This window comes from Oncorhynchus tshawytscha, linkage group LG13 (assembly GCF_018296145.1).
Source record: "Oncorhynchus tshawytscha isolate Ot180627B linkage group LG13, Otsh_v2.0, whole genome shotgun sequence".
NCBI lineage: Eukaryota > Metazoa > Chordata > Actinopteri > Salmoniformes > Salmonidae > Oncorhynchus > Oncorhynchus tshawytscha.
Window position 1 is genome coordinate 1,078,517 of NC_056441.1, and position 22,449 is coordinate 1,100,965.

At 48.8% G+C, this 22,449-nt stretch overlaps 1 protein-coding gene across 1 annotated transcript; it reads left to right on the forward strand.

Moving 5' to 3' along the window:
- Window positions 1-2,118: 2,118 nt before the first annotated feature.
- lrrc69 (leucine rich repeat containing 69) lies at window positions 2,119-21,727 on the forward strand. The gene is made up of 8 exons (XM_042294990.1): window positions 2,119-2,353; window positions 2,499-2,625; window positions 2,746-2,818; window positions 3,543-3,738; window positions 3,936-4,007; window positions 10,799-10,900; window positions 18,726-18,905; window positions 21,584-21,727. The coding sequence occupies exons 1-8, from the start codon at window positions 2,177-2,179 to the stop codon at window positions 21,689-21,691; spliced, it is 1,035 nt and encodes a 344-aa protein (XP_042150924.1). The 5' UTR covers window positions 2,119-2,176; the 3' UTR covers window positions 21,692-21,727.
- Window positions 21,728-22,449: the final 722 nt, after the last annotated feature.

Consider the following 22,449-nt stretch of genomic DNA (forward strand, 5'->3'; position numbering starts at 1 on the left):
TCCCCCTCTAACGGTGATATTCCTGTACGATCAGAGTTCCCCCTCTAACGGTGATATTCCTGTACGATCAGAGTAACGTTGATATTCCTGTACGATCAGAGTCCCCCCTCTAACATTGATATTCCTGTACGATCAGAGTTCCCCCTCTAACATTGATATTCCTGTACGATCAGAGTTCCTCCTCTAACGTTGATATTCCTGTACGATCAGAGTTCCCCCTCTAACGTTGATATTCCTGTACGATCAGAGTTCCCCTCTAACGTTGATATTCCTGTACGATCAGAGTAACGTTGATATTCCTGTACGATCAGAGAGTAACGTTGATATTCCTGTACGATCAGAGTTCCCCCCTAACGTTGATATTCCTGTACGATCAGAGTAACGTTGATATTCCTGTACGATCAGAGTAACGTTGATATTCCTGTACGATCAGTTCCCCCTCTAACGTTGATATTCCTGTACGATCAGAGTAACGTTGATATTCCTGTACGATCAGAGTTCCCCCTCCATAACGTTGATATTCCTGTACGATCAGAGTAACATTGATATTCCCGCACGATCAGAGTTCCCCCTCCATAACGTTGATATTCCCGTAGAAAATCCCCCAAACCATGGTCTTTTTGTTCTTCTACTTTGGTGAGGAATCGCCTGTATGTGGTTATACTATTACTAATATTCTGGATTCCCCCCCCCCCCTTTTCTCTTCATTATTTCGAAAGGAAATTCAGTATCACTTGTGGTCCACACTGCAGTGTCACTCCAGGGTGTGTATAAAATAACACCCGTGTGTGATCACCCCTCTCTGTGTGTGTTTTCAGATGAGTTTGAGAAGTATTGCAGTGATGTAGCAGACACAGCCGCCTGGGGTGGACCCCTGGAGGACCACTGGAGGACCCCTGGAGGACCACTGGAGGACCACTGGAGGACCACTGGAGGACCCCTGGAGGACCACTGGAGGACCACTGGAGGACCACTGGAGGAACCTTAATCACTTGATCAGGCTATTTGTTTTATCAAAGGACCCAACAGAGCACCTGGTGTTATAATGGTTTTATACTGATTTATACTGCCATGTTGTTGAAAAACAAATGAAGCCAAATGATGAATTTGTGCCTTTTTAATTGTTAATATTGTTTTTCCGGTACGTGCATCATGCGTATGGACTGGGAGAACATTACAGAGTTGTAATGTTCTCCCAGTCCATACGCATGAACAACTGAAGGATGAACAACTGAAGGAACTCAAGAAGAAAGCTGACACTCATTGAGTTAAATTATAACAAACGATTAAGTCAAGCATGGGTGGAAATTGAATAAAATGTGGGAACCCACCGATGTAAAACCTAATGCATTCACAAAGTCAAATGACAAAATAATTTCACTCCCGGAGACCCCCCTGCATACACACAGACTTGCCATCCAAGGAATTCGATGGGAGGAGAGAAAGGCAGAGAGACTGAAAATAATACCACCACCTAACTATGTGAGGACTGAGAGAATAGTTACCATCAGAGTGACAAATTGGAAGTAACTTTGTACATCCTTCTTCAGTGTTTATGAATACTTCTGAAATCACCATGGAAATTTTGTCTATTAAATATATATTTTGGTGGTGATGTGCTGTTATTTCCTATGACTGCAATATCAAAGGCCGATGGTCTTTTCTGTGTGCAATGTAATGAAACAGCAGGTCTCGAACCCTCGACCTTCCGGTCCGAAGACCAGCGCGCTATCGACTGTGCCCCCAAAACGGCAGAATCGGTATCTGCGTTTATAAACCCGGGGTTGTTACACTCGCTGATGGACAATATTGTCACATACAATAAAATGTTTTCCAATTCCAGTTTCACTTCCCGCTGGAAAGACATTCATGCAAAAAACGTTACAGCATATTATCCTGTTGAATGTCCAATGTCCATTTTATTTAAATTCAACGCGTGCGCTCAGATTAGGGATATGCTTTTATAGTAGCTAGAATGGTTCTGAAGTTCAGACGATACATTTGTTAAAAGACGATTCCCAGAAGGAAATAGAAAACCAGACAGGTTTCTAGGAGAGACCGCCAGAGTTCACTAAAGTGTCGCAAATGGGATTACCGTCAACTGACCAGCATCTCGTTTCTATGGGAACCTGCCTACCTTGTAGGGACGCTGTGTTTTTATTCTGTGTAACAAATCATGGCTAACAATCTGGTTATCAGAGCTTTGAAAGCTAACTCAAAGTCGTTCAATTTGAGCTCCAAGAAAATGACCGAGGTTCCCAAATCGGTTGCGAGATTAACAAATATTTTGACCCTTCATTTGAACAATAACTCTCTTACTTCTCTGCCTGTGGAACTGCAGACGTTACGAAACGTGAGTAACGCTGACCCGGACAGACGTCTATACAAACACCTTGTTAGCTATAGTACAGTTACAGTTATGTACTATAACTTGCCTGCTAGCTATTTAACCAATGCATTTATCTTGCTTTTTGTTCTCTTTTTTGCATACTGCAAAGTTGACAGAACTCAATTTGGGAAATAATTCTCTGGAGGAGATCCCATCTGTTCTGAGGTACCTGAACACCTTGAAAAAACTGTATTTGTTTGGAAACCACATTACAAGATTGCCACCTGAGGTGTTAGGTAAACTATGCTGCTGTCGATATGGATTAAGATGTAAATAGGTACCGTACAGAACCATGATAACCACTCATCGTCATCACACACACGCTCAGATTCATCACTATATATTGTACCTTGCAGAAGGATTTGATAACCTCACTCTCCTCAATCTGAACCACAATCACATCACAGTCCTTCCACCAGAGATTAAAAGGTACCATTTTGTTGACTAATAGCCTAATTGTGATTCATACAGTAAACCTGTATATGACAGAAGAATAGAGAATGTAGGTTGTGTTTCAACAGGCAGCTCAATTAAAAATGTAAAGTCCCACGAACCTAATTGGTCTTTTGACCAATCACATCAGCTCTTTTTCAGAGATTCTGGATCTGAGTACTTCCCAGACCCTTCACTGAATGCAAGCACATTCGGGCCATCTGATTGGTCCAGAAACCAATGGGTTGAACACGTGGGTAATGCAGTGGTTAGAAAATCCGTCATTGATTGGTTAGAGACGATCCAATTGCTGATGACTTTGTTTTGTACATGCTCCTCCTCACCACAAACGACATCATTGATGTCAGTCTCAGACTGAAGTATGTAGCGAACCACAGAGCAGCTGAATCATTTAGAGTCGTCAGGCTACTGCAAAGCTAATCTGATTGGTAAAAAAAGCCCAATTTAGTGAAATCTCGATTAACCCAGAACTAAAATCTCGAGTAATTTGGTCAGATGCTCAATATCGTTTAGACTATTTGGTCTTTTGACCAATCACATCAGCTCTTTTCCAACCAGTGTAAAAACAAAATATCAGAATTGGGCTGCTTGTGTAAACACATTGAGCATCTGACCAAATGACTCCAGATTTTAGTTCTGGGTTAACTGAGATTAGGCTAAATACAGAATTATCTCCTAACCACATGTCTTCTTTTCTCAGTCTTTCTAACCTAGAAACCCTCAGCTTACTGGACAACCAGTTGGAGGAACTTCCTGTGGAAATAGGTTTTCTCAAGAAGATGGTTGAGATGAATTTATCCAACAACAAACTGTCCAGACTGCCCAAACAGATATACAGTTTGTCACAACTGGCCAGATTATATCTGGCCAGAAACAACCTCACAGAACTACCAGAGGTGGGTGTTGTTCAGGCTCTACTTAATGTTTCATCTTTCTTAGGTTTCATTCTTCATATTTGTTCCTGTGCCACTTTCACTGGCCTTGCTTCAAATGAGGTTACCAATCCTCCACTTTCTTAGGTTTCATTGTTAGTCCGTTTTGCTGAATGATACTGATGGTTTACTGTCCTTAAACCTGTCCTCTTTTCCTTCAGGGTGTTATTGGGCTGATGAAGCTCAGAGTGCTGGATGTGGCTGGAAACCGTTTATCCATGTTTCCTGTTGACGTATGTACCGTTTGTCTTCACCACAATATTATCTACAGTACAACATAGCAGAATATGAAGAGGTTATTGCTAGAGGAGCGAGGACTGATGGTGTTGTCGTCTACAGTTGGTAGAGGAGGGAGGACTGACGGTGTTGCCGTCTACAGTTGGTAGAGGAGGGAGGACTGACGGTGTTGCCGTCTACAGTTGGTAGAGGAGGGAGGACTGACGGTGTTGCCGTCTACAGTTGGTAGAGGAGGGAGGACTGAGTGTTGTCGTCTACAGTTGGTAAAGGAGGGAGGACTGACGGTGTTGCCGTCTACAGTTGGTAGAGGAGGGAGGACTGACGGTGTTGCCGTCTACAGTTGGTAGAGGAGGGAGGACTGACGGTGTTGTATTCTACAGTTGGTAGAGGAGGGAGGACTGACGGTGTTGTAATCGACAGTTGGTAGAGGAGGGAGGACTGACGGTGTTGCCCCTAATGTTGGTAGAGGAGGTAGGCCTGACGGTGTTGCCGTCTACAGTTGGTAGAGGAGGGAGGACTGACGGTGTTGCCGTCTACAGTTGGTAGAGGAGGGAGGACTGACGGTGTTGTCGTCTACAGTTGGTAGAGGAGGGAGGACTGACGGTGTTGTCGTCGACAGTTGGTAGAGGAGGGAGGACTGACGGTGTTGCCGTCTAATGTTGGTAGAGGAGGTAGGCCTGACGGTGTTGCCGTCTACAGTTGGTAGAGGAGGGAGGACTGACGGTGTTGCCGTCTACAGTTGGTAGAGGAGGTAGGCCTGACGGTGTTGCCGTCTACAGTTGGTAGAGGAGGGAGGACTGACGGTGTTGTCGTCTACAGTTGGTAGAGGAGGGAGGACTGACGGTGTTGTCGTCTACAGTTGGTAGAGGAGGGAGGACTGACGGTGTTGCCGTCTACAGTTGGTAGAGGAGGTAGGCCTGACGGTGTTGCCGTCTACAGTTGGTAGAGGAGGGAGGACTGATGGTGTTGTTGTCTACAGTTGCTAGAGGAGGGAGGACTGACGGTGTTGTCGTCTACAGTTGGTAGAGGAGGGAGGCCTGACGGTGTTGCCGTCTACAGTTGGTAGAGGAGGGAGGACTGACGGTGTTGCCGCCTACAGTTGGTAGAGGAGGGAGGACTGACGGTGTTGTCGTCTACAGTTGGTAGAGGAGCGAGGACTGACGGTGTTGCCGTCTACAGTTGGTAGAGGAGGGAGGACTGACGGTGTTGTCGTCTACAGTTGGTAGAGGAGCGAGGACTGGAGTGTTGCCGTCTACAGTTGGTAGAGGAGGGAGGACTGACGGTGTTGCCGTCTACAGTTGGTAGAGGAGCGAGGACTGACGGTGTTGTCGTCTACAGTTGGTAGAGGAGCGAGGACTGACGGTGTTGCCGTCTACAGTTGGTAGAGGAGGGAGGACTGACGGTGTTGTCGTCTACAGTTGGTAGAGGAGGGAGGACTGACGGTGTTGTCATCTACAGTTGGTAGAGGAGGGAGGACTGACAATGTTGTCGTCTACAGTTGGTAGAGGAGGGAGGCCTGACGGTGTTGTCGTCTACAGTTGGTAGAGGAGGGAGGACTGACGGTGTTGCCCTCTACAGTTGGTAGAGGAGGGAGGACTGACGGTGTTTCTACAGTTGGTAGAGGAGGGAGGACTGACGGTGTTGTTGTCTACAGTTGGTAGAGGAGGGAGGACTGACGGTGTTGTTGTCTACAGTTGGTAGAGGAGGGAGGACTGACGGTGTTGTCGTCTACAGTTGGTAGAGGAGCGAGGACTGACGGTGTTGTCGTCTACAGTTGGTAGAGGAGGGAGGCCTGACGGTGTTGTTCTACAGTTGGTAGAGGAGGGAGGACTGACGGTGTTTCTACAGTTGCTAGAGGAGGGAGGACTGACGGTGTTTTCGTCTACAGTTGCTAGAGGAGGGAGGACTGACGGTGTTGTCGTCTACAGTTGGTAGAGGAGGGAGGACTGACGGTGTTGCCGTCTACAGTTGGTAGAGGAGGGAGGACTGACGGTGTTTCTACAGTTGGTAGAGGAGGGAGGACTGACGGTGCTGTTGTCTACAGTTGGTAGAGGAGGGAGGACTGACGGTGTTGTTGTCTACAGTTGGTAGAGGAGGGAGGACTGACGGTGTTGTCGTCTACAGTTGGTAGAGGAGCGAGGACTGACGGTGTTGTTGTCTACAGTTGGTAGAGGAGGGAGTACTGACGGTGTTGTCGTCTACAGTTGGTAGAGGAGCGAGGACTGACGGTGTTGTCGTCTACAGTTGGTAGAGAAGGGAGGACTGACGGTGTTGCCGTCTACAGTTGGTAGAGGAGGGAGGACTGACGGTGTTGCCGTCTACAGTTGGTAGAGGAGGGAGGACTGACGGTGTTGCCGTCTACAGTTGGTAGAGGAGCGAGGACTGACGGTGTTGTCATCTACAGTTGGTAGAGGAGCGAGGACTGACGGTGTTGTCGTCTACAGTTGGTAGAGGAGGGAGGCCTGACGGTGTTTCGTTACAGTTGGTAGAGGAGGGAGGACTGACGGTGTTTCTACAGTTGCTAGAGGAGGGAGGACTGACGGTGTTTTCGTCTACAGTTGCTAGAGGAGGGAGGACTGACGGTGTTGTCGTCTACAGTTGGTAGAGGAGGGAGGACTGACGGTGTTGCCGTTACAGTTGGTAGAGGAGGGAGGACTGACGGTGTTTCTACAGTTGGTAGAGGAGGGAGGACTGACGGTGCTGTTGTCTACAGTTGGTAGAGGAGGGAGGACTGACGGTGTTGTTGTCTACAGTTGGTAGAGGAGGGAGGACTGACGGTGGTGTCGTCTACAGTTGGTAGAGGAGCGAGGACTGACGGTGTTGTTGTCTACAGTTGGTAGAGGAGGGAGTACTGACGGTGTTGTCGTCTACAGTTGGTAGAGGAGCGAGGACTGACGGTGTTGTCGTCTACAGTTGGTAGAGGAGGTAGGACTGACGGTGTTGTTGTCTACAGTTGGTAGAGGAGGGAGGACTGACGGTGTTGCCATCTACAGTTGGTAGAGGAGGGAGGACTGACGGTGTTGCCGTCACAGTTGGTAGAGGAGGGAGGACTGACGGTCTGCCGTCTACAGTTGGTAGAGGAGGGAGGACTGACGGTGTTGCCGTCTACAGTTGGTAGAGGAGCGAGGACTGACGGTGTTGTCATCTACAGTTGGTAGAGGAGCGAGGACTGACGGTGTTGTCGTCTACAGTTGGTAGAGGAGGGAGGCCTGACGGTGTTGTCGTCTACAGTTGGTAGAGGAGGGAGGCCTGACGGTGTTGTCGTCTACAGTTGGTAGAGGAGGGAGGACTGACGGTGTTTCTACAGTTGCTAGAGGAGGGAGGACTGACGGTGTTGCCGTCTACAGTTGGTAGAGGAGGGAGGACTGACGGTGTTGCCCCTACAGTTGGTAGAGGAGCGAGGACTGACGGTGTTGTCGTCTACAGTTGGTAGAGGAGCGAGGACTGACGGTGTTGCCGTCTACAGTTGGTAGAGGAGGGAGGACTGACGGTGTTGTCGTCTACAGTTGGTAGAGGAGGGAGGACTGACGGTGTTGTCATCTACAGTTGGTAGAGGAGGGAGGACTGACAATGTTGTCGTCTACAGTTGGTAGAGGAGGGAGGCCTGACGGTGTTGTCGTCTACAGTTGGTAGAGGAGGGAGGACTGACGGTGTTGTCGTCTACAGTTGGTAGAGAAGGGAGGACTGACGGTGTTGCCGTCTACAGTTGGTAGAGGAGGGAGGACTGACGGTGTTGCCGTCTACAGTTGGTAGAGGAGGGAGGACTGACGGTGTTGTTGTCTACAGTTGGTAGAGGAGCGAGGACTGACGGTGTTGTCATCTACAGTTGGTAGAGGAGCGAGGACTGACGGTGTTGTCGTCTACAGTTGGTAGAGGAGGGAGGCCTGACGGTGTTGTCGTCTACAGTTGGTAGAGGAGGGAGGACTGACGGTGTTTCTACAGTTGCTAGAGGAGGGAGGACTGACGGTGTTTTCGTCTACAGTTGCTAGAGGAGGGAGGACTGACGGTGTTGTCGTCTACAGTTGGTAGAGGAGGGAGGACTGACGGTAAACCGTCTACAGTTGGTAGAGGAGGGAGGACTGACGGTGTTTCTACAGTTGGTAGAGGAGGGAGGACTGACGGTGTTGTTGTCTACAGTTGGTAGAGGAGGAGGACTGACGGTGTTGTTGTCTACAGTTGGTAGAGGAGGGAGGACTGACGGTGTTGTCGTCTACAGTTGGTAGAGGAGCGAGGACTGACGGTGTTGTTGTCTACAGTTGGTAGAGGAGGGAGGACTGACGGTGTTGTCGTCTACAGTTGGTAGAGGAGCGAGGACTGACGGTGTTGTCGTCTACAGTTGGTAGAGGAGGTAGGACTGACGGTGTTGTTGTCTACAGTTGGTAGAGGAGGGAGGACTGACGGTGTTGCCATCTACAGTTGGTAGAGGAGGGAGGACTGACGGTGTTGCCGTCTACAGTTGGTAGAGGAGGTAGGACTGACGGTGCTGTTGTCTACAGTTGCTAGAGGAGGGAGGACTGACGGTGTTGTCGTCTACAGTTGGTAGAGGAGCGAGGACTGACGGTGTTGCCGTCTACAGTTGGTAGAGGAGGGAGGACTGACGGTGTTGTCGTCTACAGTTGGTAGAGGAGCGAGGACTGACGGTGTTGCCGTCTACAGTTGGTAGAGGAGGGAGGACTGACGGTGTTGCCGTCTACAGTTGGTAGAGGAGCGAGGACTGACGGTGTTGTCGTCTACAGTTGGTAGAGGAGCGAGGACTGACGGTGTTGCCGTCTACAGTTGGTAGAGGAGGGAGGACTGACGGTGTTGTCGTCTACAGTTGGTAGAGGAGGGAGGACTGACGGTGTTGTCATCTACAGTTGGTAGAGGAGGGAGGACTGACAATGTTGTCGTCTACAGTTGGTAGAGGAGGGAGGCCTGACGGTGTTGTCGTCTACAGTTGGTAGAGGAGGGAGGACTGACGGTGTTGTCGTCTACAGTTGGTAGAGAAGGGAGGACTGACGGTGTTGCCGTCTACAGTTGGTAGAGGAGGGAGGACTGACGGTGTTGCCGTCTACAGTTGGTAGAGGAGGGAGGACTGACGGTGTTGTTGTCTACAGTTGGTAGAGGAGCGAGGACTGACGGTGTTGTCATCTACAGTTGGTAGAGGAGCGAGGACTGACGGTGTTGTCGTCTACAGTTGGTAGAGGAGGGAGACCTGACGGTGTTGTCGTCTACAGTTGGTAGAGGAGGGAGGACTGACGGTGTTTCTACAGTTGCTAGAGGAGGGAGGACTGACGGTGTTTTCGTCTACAGTTGCTAGAGGAGGGAGGACTGACGGTGTTGTCGTCTACAGTTGGTAGAGGAGGGAGGACTGACGGTGTTGCCGTCTACAGTTGGTAGAGGAGGGAGGACTGACGGTGTTTCTACAGTTGGTAGAGGAGGGAGGACTGACGGTGCTGTTGTCTACAGTTGGTAGAGGAGGGAGGACTGACGGTGTTGTTGTCTACAGTTGGTAGAGGAGGGAGGACTGACGGTGTTGTCGTCTACAGTTGGTAGAGGAGCGAGGACTGACGGTGTTGTTGTCTACAGTTGGTAGAGGAGGGAGTACTGACGGTGTTGTCGTCTACAGTTGGTAGAGGAGCGAGGACTGACGGTGTTGTCGTCTACAGTTGGTAGAGGAGGTAGGACTGACGGTGTTGTTGTCTACAGTTGGTAGAGGAGGGAGGACTGACGGTGTTGCCATCTACAGTTGGTAGAGGAGGGAGGACTGACGGTTTCCTCTACAGTTGGTAGAGGAGGGAGGACTGACGGTGTTGCCGTCTACAGTTGGTAGAGGAGGGAGGACTGACGGTGTTGTTGTCTACAGTTGGTAGAGGAGCGAGGACTGACGGTGTTGTCATCTACAGTTGGTAGAGGAGCGAGGACTGACGGTGTTGTCGTCTACAGTTGGTAGAGGAGGGAGGCCTGACGGTGTTGTCGTCTACAGTTGGTAGAGGAGGGAGGACTGACGGTGTTTCTACAGTTGCTAGAGGAGGGAGGACTGACGGTGTTTTCGTCTACAGTTGCTAGAGGAGGGAGGACTGACGGTGTTGTCGTCTACAGTTGGTAGAGGAGGGAGGACTGACGGTGTTGCCGTCTACAGTTGGTAGAGGAGGGAGGACTGACGGTGTTTCTACAGTTGGTAGAGGAGGGAGGACTGACGGTGTTGTTGTCTACAGTTGGTAGAGGAGGGAGGACTGACGGTGTTGTTGTCTACAGTTGGTAGAGGAGGGAGGACTGACGGTGTTGTCGTCTACAGTTGGTAGAGGAGCGAGGACTGACGGTGTTGTTGTCTACAGTTGGTAGAGGAGGGAGGACTGACGGTGTTGTCGTCTACAGTTGGTAGAGGAGGAGGACTGACGGTGTTGTCGTCTACAGTTGGTAGAGGAGGGAGGACTGACGGTGTTGTTGTCTACAGTTGGTAGAGGAGGGAGGACTGACGGTGTTGCCATCTACAGTTGGTAGAGGAGGGAGGACTGACGGTGTTGCCGTCTACAGTTGGTAGAGGAGGAGGACTGACGGTGCTGTTGTCTACAGTTGCTAGAGGAGGGAGGACTGACGGTGTTGTCGTCTACAGTTGGTAGAGGAGGGAGGACTGACGGTGTTGTTGTCTACAGTTGCTAGAGGAGGGAAGACTGACAGTGTTTCTACAGTTGGTAGAGGAGGGAGGACTGACGGTGTTGTCGTCTACAGTTGGTAGAGGAGGGAGGACTGACGGTGTTGTTGTCTACAGTTGCTAGAGGAGGGAAGACTGACGGTGTTTCTACAGTTCCAGCTTCTGACCCTGAATGAGCTGCTCTGTGAAGGAAACACATTCGTGAAGAATAAGCTGATGGAATCTGTTCAAGCTGTGGAGGTGCTGTCATTGAAGGTACGATCTTTAAGCTCTCGTCGTTATAGACTCCATCAGTGGTGTCCAACTCCAGTCCTGCAGGGGTACAGGGTGGCATATAGACTACATCAGGGGTCTGTCAGGGGTACAGGGTGGCATATAGACTACATCAGGAGTCTGTCAGGGGTACAGGGTGACATATAGACTACATCAGGTGTACAGGGTGACATATAGACTACATCAGGGGTACAGGGTGACATATAGACTACATCAGGGGTACAGGGTGACATATAGACTACATCAGGGGTACAGGGTGACATATAGACTACATCAGGGGTACAGGGTGACATATAGACTACATCAGGAGTCTGTCAGGGGTACAGGGTGACATATAGACTACATCAGGGGTACAGGGTGACATATAGACTACATCAGGGTACAGGGTGACATATAGACTACATCAGGGGTACAGGGTGACATATAGACTACATCAGGGGTACAGGGTGACATATAGACTACATCAGGGGTACAGGGTGACATATAGACTACATCAGGGTACAGGGTGACATATAGACTACATCAGGGGTACAGGGTGGCATATAGACTACATCAGGGGTACAGGGTGACATATAGACTACATCAGGGGTACAGGGTGGCATATAGACTACATCAGGGGTACAGGGTGACATATAGACTACATCAGGGGTCTGTCAGGGGTACAGGGGACATATAGACTACATCAGGGGTCTGTCAGGGATACAGGGTGGCATATAGACTACATCAGGGGTACAGGGTGACATATAGACTACATCAGGGTACAGGGTGGCATATAGACTACATCAGGGGTACAGGGTGGCATATAGACTACATCAGGGGTACAGGGTGACATATAGACTACATCAGGGTACAGGGTGACATATAGACTACATCAGGGGTACAGGGTGACATATAGACTACATCAGGGGTACAGGGTGACATATAGACTACACCAGGGGTACAGGGTGACATATAGACTACATAAGGGGTACAGGGTGACATATAGACTACATCAGGGGTACAGGGTGACATATAGACTACATCAGGGGTACAGGGTGACATATAGACTACATCAGGGGTACAGGGTGGCATATAGACTACATCAGGGGTACAGGGTGACATATAGACTACATCAGGGGTCTGTCAGGGGTACAGGGGGACATATAGACTACGTCAGGGGTCTGTCAGGGGTACAGGGTGGCATATAGACTACATCAGGGTCTGTCAGGGGTACAGGGTGACATATAGACTACATCAGGGGTCTGTCAGGGGTACAGGGGGACATATAGACTACATCAGGAGTCTGTCAGGGGTACAGGGTGACATATAGACTACATCAGGAGTACAGGGTGGCATATAGACTACATCAGGGGTACAGGGTGGCATATAGACTACATCAGGGGTACAGGGTGGCATATAGACTACATCAGGAGTCTGTCAGGGGTACAGGGTGGCATATAGACTACATCAGGGGTACAGGGTGACATATAGACTACATCAGGAGTCTGTCAGGGTTACAGGGTGACATATAGACTACATCAGGGTACAGGGTGGCATATAGACTACATCAGGAGTCTGTCAGGGGTACAGGGTGACATATAGACTACATCAGGGGTCTGTCAGGGTACAGGGTGACATATAGACTACATCAGGAGTCTGTCAGGGGTACAGGGTGACATATAGACTACATCAGGGGTCTGTCAGGGGTACAGGGTGACATATAGACTACATCAGGAGTCTGTCAGGGTACAGGGTGACATATAGACTACATCAGGGGTCTGTCAGGGTACAGGGTGACATATAGACTACATCAGGGTCTGTCAGGGGTACAGGGTGACATATAGACTACATCAGGGGTCTGTCAGGGGTACAGGGTGACATATAGACTACATCAGGAGTCTGTCAGGGGTACAGGGTGGCATATAGACTACATCAGGGGTACAGGGTGGCATATAGACTACATCAGGGGTACAGGGTGACATATAGACTACATCAGGGGTACAGGGTGACATATAGACTACATCAGGGGTACAGGGTGACATATAGACTACATCAGGGGTACAGGGTGACATATAGGGGGTACAGGGTGACATATAGACTACATCAGGGGTACAGGGTGGCATATAGACTACATCAGGGGTACAGGGTGACATATAGACTACATCAGGGTACAGGGTGACATATAGACTACATCAGGGTACAGGGTGACATATAGACTACATCAGGGGTACAGGGTGCATATAGACTACATCAGGGGTACAGGGTGACATATAGACTACATCAGGGGTACAGGGTGGCATATAGACTACATCAGGGGTACAGGGTGGCATATAGACTACATCAGGGGTACAGGGTGGCATATAGACTACATCAGGGGTACAGGGTGGTAGACTACATCAGGGGTACAGGGTGGCATATAGACTACATCAGGGGTACAGGGTGGCATATAGACTACATCAGGGGTACAGGGTGGCATATAGACTACATCAGGGGTACAGGGTGACATATAGACTACATCAGGGGTACAGGGTGGCATATAGACTACATCAGGGGTACAGGGTGGCATATAGACTACATCAGGGGTACAGGGTGGCATATAGACTACATCAGGGGTACAGGGTGGCATATAGACTACATCAGGGGTCTGTCAGGGGTACAGGGTGGCATATAGACTACATCAGGAGTCTGTCAGGGTACAGGGTGACATATAGGAGTCTGTCAGGGGTACAGGGTGACATATAGACTACATCAGGGTACAGGGTGACATATAGACTACATCAGGGGTACAGGGTGACATATAGACTACATCAGGGGTACAGGGTGACATATAGACTACATCAGGGGTACAGGGTGACATATAGACTACATCAGGAGTCTGTCAGGGGTACAGGGTGACATATAGACTACATCAGGAGTCTGTCAGGGTACAGGGTGACATATAGACTACATCAGGGGTCTGTCAGGGGTACAGGGTGACATATAGACTACATCAGGGGTCTGTCAGGGGTACAGGGTGACATATAGACTACATCAGGAGTCTGTCAGGGTACAGGGTGACATATAGACTACATCAGGGGTACAGGGTGACATATAGACTACATCAGGGTACAGGGTGACATATAGACTACATCAGGGGTACAGGGTGACATATAGACTACATCAGGGGTACAGGGTGGCATATAGACTACATCAGGGGTACAGGGTGACATATAGACTACATCAGGGGTACAGGGTGGCATATAGACTACATCAGGGGTACAGGGTGACATATAGACTACATCAGGGGTACAGGGTGGCATATAGACTACATCAGGGGTACAGGGTGACATATAGACTACATCAGGAGTCTGTCAGGGGTACAGGGTGACATATAGACTACATCAGGAGTCTGTCAGGGGTACAGGGTGACATATAGACTACATCAGGGGTACAGGGTGACATATAGACTACATCAGGGGTACAGGGTGACATATAGACTACATCAGGGGTACAGGGTGACATATAGACTACATCAGGGGTCTGTCAGGGGTACAGGGTGGCATATAGACTACATCAGGAGTACAGGGTGGCATATAGACTACATCAGGGGTACAGGGTGGCATATAGACTACATCAGGGGTACAGGGTGGCATATAGACTACATCAGGAGTCTGTCAGGGGTACAGGGTGGCATATAGACTACATCAGGAGTCTGTCAGGGGTACAGGGTGGCATATAGACTACATCAGGGGTACAGGGTGACATATAGACTACATCAGGAGTCTGTCAGGGGTACAGGGTGACATATAGACTACATCAGGAGTCTGTCAGGGGTACAGGGTGACATTTAGACTACATCAGGGGTACAGGGTGGCATATAGACTACATCAGGAGTCTGTCAGGGGTACAGGGTGACATATAGACTACATCAGGGGTCTGTCAGGGGTACAGGGTGACATATAGACTACATCAGGAGTCTGTCAGGGGTACAGGGTGACATATAGACTACATCAGGGGTCTGTCAGGGGTACAGGGTGACATATAGACTACATCAGGAGTCTGTCAGGGGTACAGGGTGACATTTAGACTACATCAGGGGTCTGTCAGGGGTACAGGGTGACATATAGACTACATCAGGGGTCTGTCAGGGGTACAGGGTGACATATAGACTACATCAGGGGTCTGTCAGGGGTACAGGGTGACATATAGACTACATCAGGAGTCTGTCAGGGGTACAGGGTGGCATATAGACTACATCAGGGGTACAGGGTGGCATATAGACTACATCAGGGGTACAGGGTGACATATAGACTACATCAGGGGTCTGTCAGGGGTACAGGGTGACATATAGACTACATCAGGGGTACAGGGTGGCATATAGACTACATCAGGGGTCTGTCAGGGGTACAGGGTGACATATAGACTACATCAGGGGTACAGGGTGACATATAGACTACATCAGGGGTACAGGGTGACATATAGACTACATCAGGGGTACAGGGTGACATATAGACTACATCAGGGGTCTGTCAGGGGACATATAGACTACATCAGGGGTCTGTCAGGGGTACAGGGTGACATATAGACTACATCAGGGGTACAGGGTGACATATAGACTACATCAGGGGTACAGGGTGACATATAGACTACATCAGGGGTACAGGGTGACATATAGACTACATCAGGGGTCTGTCAGGGGACATATAGACTACATCAGGGGTCTGTCAGGGGTACAGGGTGACATATAGACTACATCAGGGGTACAGGGTGACATATAGACTACATCAGGGGTACAGGGTGACATATAGACTACATCAGGGGTACAGGGTGACATATAGACTACATCAGGGGTACAGGGTGACATATAGACTACATCAGGGGTCTGTCAGGGGGACATATAGACTACATCAGGGGTCTGTCAGGGGGACATATAGACTACATCAGGAGTCTGTCAGGTGTACAGGGTGACATATAGACTACATCAGGGGTACAGGGTGACATATAGACTACATCAGGGGTACAGGGTGACATATAGACTACATCAGGGTACAGGGTGACATATAGACTACATCAGGGGTACAGGGTGACATATAGACTACATCAGGGGTCTGTCAGGGGTACAGGGTGACATATAGACTACATCAGGGGTACAGGGTGACTAGACTACATCAGGGGTACAGGGTGACATATAGACTACATCAGGGGTACAGGGTGACATATAGACTACATCAGGGGTACAGGGTGACATATAGACTACATCAGGGGTACAGGGTGACATATAGACTACATCAGGGGTACAGGGTGACATATAGACTACATCAGGGGTCTGTCAGGGTACAGGGTGACATATAGACTATATCAGGGGTACAGGGTGACATATAGACTACATCAGCGGTACAGGGTGACATATAGACTACATCAGGGGTACAGGGTGGCATATAGACTACATCAGGGGTACAGGGTGGCATATAGACTACATCAGGGGTACAGGGTGACATATAGACTACATCAGGGGTACAGGGTGACATATAGACTACATCAGGGATACAGGGGGACATATAGACTACATCAGGAGTCTGTCAGGGGTACAGGGTGACATATAGACTACATCAGGGGTACAGGGTGACATATAGACTACATCAGGGGTCTGTCAGGGGTACAGGGTGACATATAGACTACATCAGGGGTCTGTCAGGGGTACAGGGTGACATATAGACTACATCAGGGGTCTGTCAGGGGTACAGGGTGACATATAGACTACATCAGGGTACAGGGTGGCATATAGACTACATCAGGGGTCTGTCAGGGGTACAGGGTGACATATAGACTACATCAGGGGTACAGGGTGACATATAGACTACATCAGGGGTCTGTCAGGGGTACAGGGTGACATATAGACTACATCAGGGGTCTGTCAGGGGTACAGGGTGACATATAGACTACATCAGGGGTACAGGGTGGCATATAGACTACATCAGGGGTACAGGGTGACATATAGACTACATCAGGGGTACAGGGTGACATATAGACTACATCAGGGGTCTGTCAGGGGTACAGGGTGACATATAGACTACATCAGGGGTACAGGGTGACATATAGACTACATCAGGGGTCTGTCAGGGGTACAGGGTGTGCAGGCTTTTGTTCCAGCCCTTCAGTGTGTTATATTTGATTCAGTTGGTTTTATTTGTTCTTCCTATTTCTTATTGCTATGGCATTATGGAGAGGGAACCTGCATCAGCATGTCATTGGACTGGGTACACCATGTTTCCTGTTCATATAAACTGTAACAACACAACACCACCGCAACACACCACAACACCACCACCGCAACACACCACAACACCAACACAACACACCACAACACCACCACCGCAACACACCACAAGACCAACACAACACACCACAACACCACCACCGCAACACACCACAACACCTACACAACACACCACAACACCACCGCAACACACCACAAGACCAACACAACACACCACAACACCAACACAACACACCACAACACCACCGCAACACACCACAACACCACCGCAACACACCACAACACACCACAACACCAACACACCACAACACCACCGCAACACAACACACACCACAACACCACCGCAACACACCACAACACACCACAACACCACCGCAACAACACACACAAAACACACCACAACACCCCCACACACCACAACACACCGCAACACACCACACCACAACACCACCACAACACACCACAACACACCACAACACACACCACAACACACCACAACACAACACAACACCAACACAACACCCCCGCAACACACCACAACACCACCGCAACACACCACAACACACCACAACACCACCGCAACACACCACACCAACACACCACAACACAACACACCACAACACACCACAACACCAAAACATAACACCGCAACACCACCGCAACACCACCGCAACACACACACACCGCAACACACCGCAACACACCACAACACCACCACCAAAACACACAACACAAAACCACCGCAACACACCACAACACCAACACAACACACCACAACACCAAAACACAACACCAACACACACACACACAACACACCAGCACAAACACCAGCAACACACCACAACACCAAAACATAACACCAAAACACACACCAACACAATAACACCACAACACCAAAACACAACAAACACCAAAACACAACACCACAACACACCACAACACACCAGCACAAACACCAGCACAACACACCAGCACAACACCAGCAAACACACCACCAAACACACCACCACAACACACCAGCACAACACACCAGCACAACACACACACAACACACCAGCACACCACACCACACCACCACAACACACCACCAAAACACACCAGCACAACACACCAGCACAACACCACAACACCAGCACAACACACCAGCACAACACACCAGCACAACACACCACAACACACCAGCAAAACACACCACAACATCACAACACACCACAAAACCAAAACATAACCCACACCACAATTGCAAAACACAATAACACAACACACCAGCACAACACACCGTAACACACCACACCCCGCAACACACCACCACACACACCACCAGAACACACACCACCAGAACATGCCACCAGAACACCCAGAACACACACCACCAGAACACACCACAACACACACCACCAGAACACACACCACCAGAACACCCAGAACACACCACCAGAACACACACCACCAGAACACACCACCAGAACACACCACAACACACACCACCAAAACACACACCATCAGAACACACCATAACACACACCATCAGTAGTACTGACCCGTTGCCATCCCTGTATCTCTTGTCTCCAGGAGCTGTCTGCTCGTCGGATCCTGGTGGAGGACAAGAGTAGGTTGGGTGTGGTCCACAGGGCTCTGTCGTACCACCCTGGTCTGAGCCTGCTGCTGGCTGACTGGGGCAGGTGTTCCCTCTGCCTCCAACCATTCCTCACCACCTGGCTGGAGTGTGTACGCTTCATCAACCTCAGGAAGGTACAGAGAGGATACAGCCCTAATGGCACCCTATTCCCTACGTAGTATACTACCTGGAGTGTGTACGCTTCATCAACCTCAGGAAGGTACAGAGAGGATATAGCCCTAATGGCAGCCTATTCCCTACATAGTGCACTACCTTGACCAGGCACCCTATTCCCTACATAGTGCACTACCTTGACCAGGCACCCTATTCCCTACATAGTGCACTACCTTGACCAGGCACCCTATTCCCTATATAATACACTACCTTGACCAGGCACCCTATTCCCTATATAATACACTACCTTGACCAGGCACCCTATTCTCTACATAGTGCACTACCTTGCCAAGGCACCCTATTCCCTATATAGTGCACTACCTTGACCAGTTACCTTATTCCCTACATAGTGCACTACAAATCAAATCAACGCTTTTTTTGGTCGCGTACACAGATGTTTTTGGTTTTTGGTTGCGTTTTCAGATGTTATCGTAGGTCCAGCTTCAACAGTGCAGTAAAACCTAGCAATTAAATCAACAAAACACTATACACACATAATCCCCCCAAAAATAGACATTACCTTTGCTTCCCTGGGTACAGCAACAATGGTAGACATCAATTAAGTGGGGACAGATTGGGATAGGGAGAGATTGAACATGTCTGTAAACATTCCAGCCAGCTGGTCTGCACTTGCTCTGAGGCCGCGGCTTGTGATGCCGTCTGGGCCCGTGTTTAACACGTTTAAATGACTTAGACACGTCGGCCACGGAGTAAGAGGGCACACAGTCCTTGTGAACGTCGGGGGCCCTGTCGGCGGCTCAGTATTGTTTTCCTCTAAGCGAGTGTGTTTAGCTCATCCAGGAGTGAGGTGTCGGTGTCCGCAACATGGCTGACTTTCCCTTTATAACCTGTGATTATCTGGAGTCCCTGCCACATATGTCGCGTATCTGAGTCGTTAAATTGCCTCTTTTGATTGCCTTTCAGATGTCATACTGGTCTGTTTGCACACATCCATGTTCCCAGTCACCTTGCCATGGTTAAATGCGGTAGTTCGCGCTTTCATTTTTGCGTGAATGCTGTCGTTTATCCACGTTTTTTTGTTTGGATAAGTTCTAATCGACACAGTGGGAACAACATCCTCTATGCAATCAGTCACCGAGTCAGTGTATACGTCGATACTATTTTCTCAAAAGCGACCCAGAACATTTTCTACTCCGTGTGATCTAAACAATGTTGAAGGATAGATTCCGATTGGTCAGACCAACATTGAACAGTCCTTACCACGGGTACTTCCTGTTTAAGTGTCTGCCTATAGGTGGGGTGGAGCACAATGGAGGCGTGATCTGATTTACCGGAGGGAGGGGGGGCCTTATAGCCGTTCCGGGAGGAGAGTAGCAATAGTTGGGGTGGAGCATAATGGAGGCGTGATCTGATTTACCGGAGGGAGGGGAGGGCCTTATAGTTATTCCGGGAGGAGACTAGCAATAGTTGGGGTGGAGCACAATGGAGGCGTGATCTGATTTACCGGAGGGAGGGGGAGGGCCTTGTAGCCGTCCCGGGAGGAGAGTAGCAATGATCCAGGGTCCATGTTAAGCGTGTAGCACAGGAGATGTGTTGGTAGAATTTCTGTTTTCCTCAGATTTCCTTTATTAAAGTCCCCAGCTACAATAAACGTGACCTCTGGATATATAGTTTCCAGTTTGCACATAGTCCAGTGTAGTTTTTTGAGAGCTGTCGTGGTGTTGGCTAGGGGGTAATATACACGGCAGTGACAATGACTGAAGAAAATTATCTCGGGAGGTAACTCGTTCTGCATTTGAGTATAGAATACTCACATCGGTAGAACAAAATGACTTGAGTTCCTGTACGTTACCACAATCACACCATGAGTTGTTAATCATGAAACAAATCCCTCCGCCTTTCTTTTTCCCGGAGAGTTCTTTCTTCCTGTCTGCACGATGGACAGAACCCCGAAGGCTGAATGGACAGGGACAATATATCAAGGCAACCGTGTCTGATGTAACAAAAAATAATATAAATATAATAATAATAATATATATATATATATTATTATTATTATTATTATTATTATTATTATTATTATTATTATTATTATTATTATTATTATTTTTTGTTACATCAGACACGGTTGCCTTGATATATTGTCCCTGTCCATTCAGCCTTTATATTATATATATATATATATATATATCTCAGGATGCCACGGTAACTGAGAGTAGCTGCGTCCCTTACCTAGGACACTACTTTGAAAGTATACAGAACATTGTACAAGACAAAGATACTAAGTTCATAGGGGATACCAGTAGCCAGTTGCTCCATTCCCTACCTAGTGCACTACTTTGACAGTAATGCAGAACATGGTTGAAGACAGAGAGACTAAGTTCATAAGGGATACCAGTAGCCAGCTGCCCCAAACATCTACAGACACTATGTAGCCTACACTACAGTTAATTTACTCATCAAATCATTTATACTTCATTCTGATACATATACGGACTCAAACATTATATTTCAAGTCATCTACAAATGAACTTACTTTGTGCCTATGGTTCCAATCGTTGGTGTAGTGAAAGATAAACACATGTTTTCTTCCTACTACATCACTGGTTTCAATGGTATACAATCTGTAGACACATAGCAGCACGTATAAGCCAAGTCTCACTGATCTCTCCTTCAGGACATGAAGATGAGCCGTCCTCAGACCGTCCCTGTACGTGTTCTCCTCTGTTCCTACAAGTGCTTCAATAAGAGCGGACATTCATACTATGGTGTCGCATCTGTATGAAGAGGTACTTCTATTAAAACATGTATTTGATGTAATTATAAGGAAGTAGTCCCTGTTCTTTCAATCCAGTATGTATTGTCTGCATGTCCACCAGATGGCAGCAGAGGACCATAGTAAGAGACCAGACTCCTGACACAATATTATAAGGCCAAAACAATGAGCTAGGTTGGACAAAGAGCTAGGTTGGACAGAGAGCTAGGTTGGACAGAGAGCTAGGTTGGCCAGAGAGCTAGGTGGGACAGAGAGCTAGGTTGGCCAGAGAGCTAGGTTGGCCAGAGAGCTAGGTTGGCCAGAGAGCTAGGTTGGACAGAGAGCTAGGTTGGACAGAGAGCTAGGTTGGACAGAGAGCTAGGTGGGACAGAGAGCTAGGTTGGACAGAGAGCTAGGTTGGACAGAGAGCTAGGTTGGACAGAGAGCTAGGTGGGACAGAGAGCTAGGTCGGACAGAGAGCTAGGTCGGACAGAGAGCTAGGTTGGACAGAGAGCTAGGTTGGACAGAGAGCTAGGTGGGACAGAGAGCTAGGTTGGACAGAGAGCTAGGTTGGACAGAGGGCTAGGTTGGCCAGAGAGCTAGGTTGGCCAGAGAGCTAGGTTGGCCAGAGAGCTACGTTGGCCAGAGAGCTAGGTTGGACAGAGAGCTAGGTTGGACAGAGAGCTAGGTTGGCCAGAGAGCTAGGTTGGCCAGAGAGCTAGGTTGGATAAAGAGTATAGAGAGTTCAACATTGTTCACTATAAAACAGTATAACACTACAAGTAACA

What these genes read in the sequence shown, in the direction of transcription:
- lrrc69 (XM_042294990.1), top strand. Translation starts at nt 2,177, where the DNA reads ATGGCTAACAATCTGGTTATCAGAGCTTTGAAAGCTAACTCAAAGTCG. An exon ending in CTTCCACCAGAGATTAAAAG is followed by an intron (nt 2,819 to 3,542) that starts GTACCATTTTGT and finishes TTCTTTTCTCAG; the next exon opens with TCTTTCTAACCTAGAAACCC. An exon ending in ACCTCACAGAACTACCAGAG is followed by an intron (nt 3,739 to 3,935) that starts GTGGGTGTTGTT and finishes CTTTTCCTTCAG; the next exon opens with GGTGTTATTGGGCTGATGAA.